Source organism: Ipomoea nil, unplaced genomic scaffold, assembly GCF_001879475.1.
Source record: "Ipomoea nil cultivar Tokyo-kokei standard unplaced genomic scaffold, Asagao_1.1 scaffold1043, whole genome shotgun sequence".
In the NCBI taxonomy this organism is placed as follows: Eukaryota; Viridiplantae; Streptophyta; class Magnoliopsida; order Solanales; family Convolvulaceae; genus Ipomoea; species Ipomoea nil.
Genome location: NW_017617471.1, coordinates 2,442,791 through 2,452,043, shown reverse-complemented (window position 1 = coordinate 2,452,043; position 9,253 = coordinate 2,442,791). Strand labels below are relative to the sequence as shown.

General features: G+C 35.2%; 1 protein-coding gene across 3 annotated transcripts; it reads right to left on the bottom strand.

Moving 5' to 3' along the window:
- Window positions 1-322: 322 nt before the first annotated feature.
- Window positions 323-5,907, bottom strand: LOC109181391 (GTP-binding protein TypA/BipA homolog). Of its 3 annotated transcripts, none has more exons than XM_019331138.1 (14): window positions 5,532-5,907; window positions 4,657-4,766; window positions 3,925-4,128; window positions 3,631-3,807; window positions 3,233-3,385; window positions 2,992-3,081; window positions 2,721-2,855; window positions 2,477-2,593; window positions 2,247-2,398; window positions 1,929-2,013; window positions 1,704-1,798; window positions 1,401-1,566; window positions 904-1,099; window positions 323-752 (listed from the first exon to the last, which is right to left on the bottom strand). In XM_019331138.1, the coding sequence occupies exons 1-14, from the start codon at window positions 5,767-5,769 to the stop codon at window positions 613-615; spliced, it is 2,058 nt and encodes a 685-aa protein (XP_019186683.1). In that variant the 5' UTR covers window positions 5,770-5,907; the 3' UTR covers window positions 323-612. The 3 variants fall into 3 exon arrangements, with proteins under 3 accessions (XP_019186683.1, XP_019186685.1, XP_019186686.1); XM_019331140.1 differs by having other exon boundaries at window positions 4,657-4,797; window positions 5,532-5,853; XM_019331141.1 differs by lacking the exons at window positions 323-752; window positions 904-1,099 and having other exon boundaries at window positions 1,551-1,626; window positions 1,661-1,798.
- Window positions 5,908-9,253: the final 3,346 nt, after the last annotated feature.

Genomic DNA, 9,253 nt, shown 5'->3' with positions numbered 1-9,253 from the left:
GTCGGGCGCATGTATTACACGACCCGTTTCCTTTCACTCCCATATTCTCTTTCCTAATCACATGTGCAAAAATTCCTCAAAAATCGCCCCAAAAACCTCACTATTGAGGATGTTCTAACTCTAGCCAACAAAAGACCACAAAAGTAAAACCAGTCTAGGTTGCCCATACTGACCGACTCAAACCAAGAAGACCGATAGATAACTCACACGGAGAGTCAAACTTATCACCTCGTGCTTACCAAGCCAACTGTCCGATTAATGAAAAATGAAAATTTTCTGGTGTTTTCAGAAGAAAAGCCAAGAGGGATGTGAATGCTAAGCCTTAAACATATATGGTATTTCCTTTATAGAATATAATTAACAATTGATGCAATTGTTCCTGTCACAGTTATATACATCAATCATATATATCTGACCAAAATTCACTACACCTTTGTATTGTATGGTAATAAATCTATGAATTTCAATTCAATGCTGCATACCTCTTCACATAATTTCTATATTGGTGAAGAATGCAACATGTGTGATCAATCTGCTATGGTGCCATTTGAGTGGCATATATGGCGGGAATGACAAGCCGGGAAGTCCTCGTTTATCGTGCTGCGTAAATCTTTACTTTGTCTTCTTCGGGGTCGTGATCTTCGGGTTCTTGCACATCCGGATACTCTGGGGAGTAACTTCAACCAGCTCGTCTTCTTGTATGTACTCTATGCAATCGTCCAGACTATAATCCAGTGGCGTATCGAGAACCACTGCATGTAACGAAGAAAAAGAGATATTGAGAAAACGCAAATTTTCTGGCATGACTATAAGCATGTTCGTTTTCGAGTTTCTTTAAACTAACAAGTTAATAACTCCAAGAATGCTAAGTCGTCATAGAGATGATGAGATCAGTTATTTTACCTGTTTGTTCTTTGTTAGAACGAACGTTTGTTGCAGCTTTTTTCTTGCAGACGTTGAGAGACAAGTCGCCCGGGCGCTGATGAATGCCAACTATTTGACCTTTGTAAACATCAACTCCGGGAGCGATAAACATTTGCCCTCTTTCTTGTGAACTCGAAAGAGCATAGGATGTACTTGTTCCATCCTCGAATGCAACCTTGTTTGGAATGGAACGAAATTAAAAGCTAGTAAGCATGGATAACGAATTAACGAGTGTCTTTGAAACAATGTTTTCATCAAGAAATAATCATTCAGTAATCCAAGGTTGAAAAAATCGCTAGGTGCCTGGGGACCGCCTAGGGCGCCTAGAGCGATTAATCGGCGCCTAAAGCGCCTAGGTGGCCGACCGCCTAGCGCCGATTAATTGGCGCCTAGGCCCGATTTTTGCAACACTACAGTAATCCATAAGACACGATCGACATCTACAAGGGAAAGGTACGATTGAGAGAGAGGATTACCAGTGAACCCTGATCCCGTGTGGAAATATCGCCAGCCCAAGGTCCATAGCTATCGAAAATAGTGTTGAGAATCGCTGTTCCTCTAGTGGCGGTCAAGATTGCATTACGCAGTCCAAGAAGACCACGGGTCGGGATTTTGTATTTGAGAAGAGTCGTTCCTTCCGACCTAAAAGACAAGATATCGGTTTTGAATGAATGGATGGATTATAGCAATAATCCCGCAAGTTTATGTTGCCTTTTTTAATTAATAATTCGAAGTAAAATGTAAGAAAAATCAGAAGAGCGAAACATAATCGTGCATACCCAACCCCCTGCATATCAAACATCTGCCCGCGCCTTTTACCAAGAAGTTCCACCACGGACCCCATGTGCTCTTCGGGCACCTCTACAATAGCAATCTGCAAAATCATCATATGACTTCTTAAAACTACAGCAATTACATCATAGAAGCTCGTCGATAATAATGTCATAAGATCAGATAAAATTTGTTATTTTAGCATTTACAAATCAAAATCAGCCATTAGTCACCTCGAAGGGTTCCAGCAACTTGTCATTCACTTTTTTATTGATAACTTTGGGAGGTCCGACCATGAACTCATATCCTTCCCTTCGCCTGCCAAAATTTATGAATGTTAGTATGCATCGAGTGTTGAGCATATAACCATTAATGTGCAATCCAACTACCAGCTTAGGCTTTTAGCTGAGATGGAGCACATGCTTCAATTTGGTATCAGAGCCAGACCAAAGGTCAACCATTAATGTGATGTGCAATCCACCAACTTAGGCTTTTAGTTGAGATAGATATATAAATACGGTAGTGGGGGCAAGTTACGCTTTCATACATACATGTTCTCAATCAATATGGTGATGTGCAAAGTTCCCCGTCCACTGACAATAAATGTGTCCGCAGTTTCACCATCTTCGACTTTCATCGCCAGATTTCGCTCAAGCTCACGGTACAACCGATCTCTCAAGTTTCTACTCGTGACATATTTGCCCTAAGAGGGAAAGAGAGATGTTAGAAGGAAGGTTTAACAATGCAAATTCACGACAAAAGATATATTGTTTAGCCATACCTCACGACCAACGAAAGGGGAAATGTTAACTGAAAACGCCATTTTCACCGTGGGTTCTTCAACTGTTATGGTGGGCAATGGCTTCCCGTTACTTTTGTCCGCGATAGTCTCCCCAATCTAAATTAGATGACCGATAAGTCAGGGCTTATAAACCCAAAAAAAAAAAAAAAAACGATCCAAGAATCTATTTATACGAAAACAAATGTGAATAGCAAAAGCATCATTAGTATATCATCTTAGATACCTGAATATCGTCAATGCCACAAACAGCACAGATATCACCCGCTTCAACATTATCTGCAGGAACTCTATTGAATTTCTCGTACACGAAAAGTTCACTAACTCTTCCGAATCTGCATACATCATCTGATGTGCATATCTGAGATTTCAAATGTCATGCCAAAACATGAGCTTTACTGTTTCATTTCTAGAGAAGGGCGCAATGAATGAAAAATAAATCATTCATGATGTGAGGTAAGATAATCCAAGAGGTTAAAGTTCCAACAAAAACTTACCCGGACGTCCATTCCTCTTTTCAGTGTTCCAGCATGTACACGCCCAATAGCTATTCGTCCTTTATGCTCATCGTATTCAATATTTGTAGCCTATAAATAATGTTTAGATAACACTTTAATTAAAGAATTACAGTAAACCTTTTCTGGAGACTAGCGGGATGATAAGATCAAAGCCTTTCAAAGCTTGAAAATTGAAATAGTTAACAATGAAAAGAAGTAAGAAGAAAGATAAAGAACTAACAAGCATTTGAAGTGCACCGTCTTTTTCAATACGTGGTCCAGGAATGCATCTAATTATGGTCTCGAAAAGTGGCCCAAGATCATTTGCCAAATTTTCAGGTTCAAGCCCCGCTTTTCCCTTGATGCCACTTGCATATATTACCTGGAAATCACACTGCAAAGGGAAACAAAATCCAAATAAAGATCTAAAGCTTATAGAGGTGAGCTGTTGTAAGGAACCAGATATAGTGAGCAATAGAGCAAAACATATTTTCGTTTCTGTTATGACTCGAAGAAAAGAAGTCAAAGTAACAACCTTTCCCAGACATCTAGTGGCACAAGAACTATTCTCCATTCAGTCATGAGATCAAGGGGCATCCAATATTATCTAAGATATGAAAGTTTCGGAAGAAACTGTACCTGCTCATCTGATGCATTGAGTTCAATGAACAACTCAAAAGTGGAATTGACAACATAATCTGGGCGAGCAGAAGGCCTGTCAATCTTATTAACAACAACAACTACAGCGTGGCCAAATTCCAGGGCCTTCTTCAGAACGAATCTTGTCTGAGGCATTGGACCCTCTACAGAATCTACCTGAAAATGCACCAACATTGTTTATTAACACAGAATCAACAACATAGGCTTGTTATCTAAAAGCTGTCCAACCAAAGAATGTATTCAATTTAAAATGATAGATCTTTAAGAAAGTACCACTAAAAGAACTCCTTCCACCATGTTAATGATGCGCTCCACTTCACCTCCAAAGTCTGAATGGCCAGGAGTATCGATTATATTTATTTTGGTATTGTTGTAAGTAATTGAGGTGTTTTTGCTAAGTATTGTTATTCCCCTTTCACGCTCCAGATCATTTGAATCCATTATCCTTTCCTGTACAAACTGATTGTCTCGAAACACCTGCACAGAAATCAGAAATTAGTTTTAAGTTTCTCACTACCACTTCATCATTAAAGCTGGGCTAGAAGAATCTCTAGTGCCATGATAAATTTTAACTCGGGATGACAAAGATGCCAATTTCTGTAATTTCAGCATGGTTAACAAGATTTCATAGAAAGAGCTTTCTAAAAATGACGCCACAGCAGAAATTTCATATAAGTTTATCTAAGAGCCTCCCCCAAGTTTCCCAATTTATTAAAATGAGGCTGTGTCTGAACAATCTATGAAAACAATGGCTATCTAGACCATCAAACATGTCATAATATGAAGATTAAGAGATGCAGTAGGGTCAAAGCTTCAATTCATTCTAGCAGAAACAAAATACTTAATCAGGAGAGTAATAATCTGTAGTCTCAGAAAGGATGACCCAAAAGCAGAATATACATATATTCTTCAACTCAAATTTATTGATTGAACGCAATTTAAAAACTATCAGAGCAACAAGATAAAAGAGAATGGGAGAAAAGTAGGTAGAGGAACTAATGAAACCTTTGCTTGTCTCAACATCGCATCCACCAGTGTGGTCTTCCCATGATCTACATGAGCCACAATCGCTATATTCCTTATGTCACTTCTCCTCATTAACTGGTTCTTTGTCTCTATAAGTACAGCATGTTAGATATGCAAGGCCTACACAACATTATATGCATACATGGAATCAAGAAACCCATGCACAAGAACAATACAATTATTACGATTAACAAGTTTTCCTTACTTAAATCCTGAATTTAGCCAATATGGACATGAACTCATAATCCAACAATGATTCAACTCTCAACCCTAATTCATGATTAGAAAAAACAACAAGAGTGATGTGTGATTATAGGTGTTTGTTTCCTATCTGTGTAATTATGTGCAATAGCCAAGAGCCTAAAGGCATAACCTTTGCAATCAAGGTTAGTCAAGGGATAAAAGTATACATATGAGCATGAATTCATCTAAGCAAACGGTTTTCAGTGGGGCAACCCCAACCAATTTGATCAAGCTGATGACTTGGTAACTAGAAGCTTACAAGTTTGACTCCTAGCAAGGGTCTTCTTGATTTGAGCCGGTCAGCTATGGTCAAACTAGATTGGTTTACCTCCTTAGACTAGGGCCACAAGGCGGGGTTACCCCATCACTCAAAAGGTTTTCAGTAAATTTAGTTAGGATTATGGCCATCTTAGTCCTTTATGAAACAATCTACCATCACCAATCAGACATTCCAAACCTGTTGGAACAAAGTTTTAGAAAACTACAGCACAGAATTTGATACTAACAATCTATATATGCATTCAATAATTAATTGTGCAAATTAACTAGCAAACAACATCAAAGCTATCAATTCAAACCCATAAAATGAAGGGAAAATGTCTGCAAAATACCAGTGGAGAGTTCAGCGGCCTGAGAAGCAGAGCATTTGATAGAACTCCGCAGTGGGTTTACTGAGCAGAGCTGGAAAGGAGCTTTGGCTGTCAAACAAGAAGCCAACTTGCTCCCAAAGAAACGATTTTTCAAGAAAGGTGAAGAAAGACTGGCGCTTTTTGTGCTGCCAAGAATAGGGTTTCTCAGAGGGAGAGTAGCGGGAGTGATAAAAGAGTGTGAACCAATCGCCATCTCCATTTCTCACTCTCTGCCTTGCGTTAAGCTCAGAGTTTGTTGTGCAGAGAGGACTAGAGAAGATTGGGGTGGAAGGGATGACACTATAAAGTGCAAAGTGAGAGGCTGTCGTTTTGATTCGTTACCAACGAGAATTGTTAGAGGCTGGTATTCATTTTGGATTTTTTTATTTTATAAAAAATAAATACCCAAAGAAATTTTTTTTTTTTTTTTATTGTTTTGAATAGTTGCAGAAAATGTTTTTATTTTTATAATAGTTAGACATGTTAAACGGGAAGCAAATATGTGTGCATTAAGTAAATCATAGAAGACTCATCAATTGTTTATAAATGTTAAGGGTTCGATTTACTGTGTTACACAATGGAAACCTTATACTACACTAATAAATAAATAACAGAAAGAGATAAATCTCACTATAAAAAAGTATAATAATAATAGAAAATAAATAAATAAATAACACAAAGAGATAAATTTCAGTATAATTTTTTTAGATATACTTAGAATTGCTACCGTAGGATACATTGATTAATCTTCTCGCTGAATTATAAGCACCTCTCTGGGGTGGGACAGCTGACCTGGAGATTTAAAGTTGTTCATTCTCAAGCCAAGGATCGAACACTTACCCTTTAGTTAAGGATATATAAGTCTCTTTCATTCAATCATACCCTTCAAGTTTAAATCTCACTATAATGACTCGGTGGGACAAACGCGACCAAAGAAATATTAACAAGAATTGAACTTTTGACCAAGAAAATGTTTACAACAATCTTTTCATTGTGTACAACACAAGGATTATGTAATGGACTTTATCAAATGTTGATGCAATGCATTTTCATTAACAAATAAATTTCATTGAGCCCAATTATAGCCCAATGCTCATTTCTTATGCCCCCAATAAGGCCTTGCATATGTACACTTTAAGTGGCATTGATCAAGTGAGCCCATGACAATATAACAATCCAGGAATCATCCATCCAATCATTATTGTGTGGACCATGGTCCATACAAGTTGTATGGACCATATTTTATATACTAAAATAATGTACATTCAGTACAAAAATAATGTACACTCAGCACAAAAATAATGTACATTGTATTCAGAGGATGTACATTATTTTTGTACTGAGTGTACATTATGTTGTATAATGTACACTCAGTACAAAAATAATGTACATTTAATATATTAAAAATATATTTTTTGTTATGGTCCACATAACACTGTGTGGACCATGGTCCATACAATAATTTGCCTCATCCATCATACTAGCAAAACCGTTAATATTATTTATCTCGATTATGTTGGCAAGTATCGAGTTTGTGATCTTTTTAAGTACGAAAATCATGTTTTACTCATCATAATTATTTTGTTATAAGAGGTAAAATTATATAACATTATATATGCAATAACTTTGTATCACATATTTTGCCGGTGATACAAATAAGAAAAGGTATAACTTCATCAAATACAAAATAATGAAAATATATTTATTATACAAGACCGGGGATTTACCGATTATACATTATCAAGTAATAGTTGTGAATTTTTCTCGTCATCTAAACAAAAATAATAATGAAAATATATCCATGATATATTTATGTACAATACTACAAAATTGTATACATGTGAGCAGAATAATTATATAATTAATAACCATAAAATTCTTATTATTATTATTATTATTATTATTATTATTATTATTATTATTATTATTATTATTATTATCCTTGAATCTTTAAATACTCTATATTATACTGAATTTTTAATATCAATCGATTGTTGTTAAGATCCCCAACCTTATCAATTTGATAATGTTTTAAGGTACAACTATGTCGTTTTCGTCACTAAAAGTCACGTGTGGGCCATCCCCCACACCCTAATTTTACGCAAGACCGTGATTAGATAAAAATTAAGATTTAAAAATGAGATTATTGTCAACTTGATGTCTCTTTGCTTTGTTTCGAATCTATCTTTTCACAAATTGTGCAAATAAGCAAAGTGGATTAAAGATACCTTAATATATTAGCATTAATAGTAATAATAACTCGGGACACAGCTCAACCGATTAACTAATCTAAAATAAATTCATATGTTTTACTTTGTTAGTTGCAATAAAGTGAACGGTTTGAATTGGAGGAACATCCAATAATTTAGTTATATTTGGGAAGAATATTAAAAATCTGCAACATAATTTACCTCGTTCACTGATCTTTGAGATAGTATAAGAACGGTGGGTACCCTTTAATTAATAAATAAATGTATGTAGCTAGCTTGCATCATGGGCAAGAGGGAAAGCGTTGTTACCAGGAAAGTTCATAGCAACTTGGTGACAACATATTTGTCTTTGGTAGGGCTACATTTGTAGTCAATGCCACATCTTTATTTAACACATAGCCGGCAAGAATTTTTTATTTATTTTTAAATAAAAAATAAAACCAAGGTAAATAAGTTTCGAATTGAAAGAGTGGTATCTGTTTGTGATTTTTTGCTAACTATGGTCACAAAGCGTGTTTCACAGTTTCACTTAAAACATACATACGGGTAGCAGTAGGTTTTTCCGTAAATCAAATGTTTGGAAGAGCGGTGAGATATGGATTAAAGTGGTGAAAATAAAATTTGAATTATCAGATTGCTATAGTTATATTATTCTCATAAAATGTTATTAGAGAGGTGAACCACTCAAATTGTTCGTTCTAAAAGGCGTAAAATATGAAGTTAGTCCACAAAAATCAACTGGTGTTTGTTGCAGACTTTAACAATATGTACTGGAAACCCCCATGTGACATGTTATCATATAGTAGTAAGATACGCATCAATTGTACAGTACTAATCTTTTTCTTCCAGGCCAACTTGCTCATTTGCTTTTCACATATATAGCTTCTTAGAAATTTACTTTAGGGAAAACGACGTTTTTGGTCCCTCGAATTATTTTACTTTTGAAAATTAACACTTATCAATTGATTTGAACAAATTTAGTCTTTCAATTGTTTATAATGTACCACATTTAGTCCTTGATGTTATATAATTAAAAATTTTATTAATATTTTTTATGAGGTTATATTTCTGATCTGTATTACGATATCTGCAGATCTCTTTCCTTGTTGCAAATTGTTTATTATGATCATCACACTATGGCCGGCTTAGTTGGGGTCTGGCAAAGTGGCAATTACATTTTGATTAAAATTTGGCCTCATGAAATAAAATTTTTTAATTATATAACATCAAGGACTAAATGTGGTATATTATGGACAATTAAAGGACTACGTTTGTTCAAATTAATTATTGATAGGTGCTAAATTTTCAAAAGTAGATAATTTGGGAGCCAAAAGCGTCGTTTTCCCTTTATTTTATGACTAATTTTTAGTATAGGCGATGTGTAAAAATAAATATAATATTAATATTAATATTTAATGTTACAATTATAATTATATTAAAATATTTTAAATAATATGATATAATTTTTTTTTAAAAAAATATAAAATTCATAGC

Coding starts and splice junctions, on each gene's coding strand:
- LOC109181391 (XM_019331138.1), bottom strand. CDS start 5,769: ATGGAGATGGCGATTGGTTCACACTCTTTTATCACTCCCGCTACTCTC. Junction 2,399..2,476: donor CCCCTTTCGTTGGTCGTGAG/GTATGGCTAAAC, acceptor TTTCCCTCTTAG/GGCAAATATGTCACGAGTAG. Junction 1,100..1,400: donor CACGGGATCAGGGTTCACTG/GTAATCCTCTCT, acceptor ATTCCAAACAAG/GTTGCATTCGAGGATGGAAC.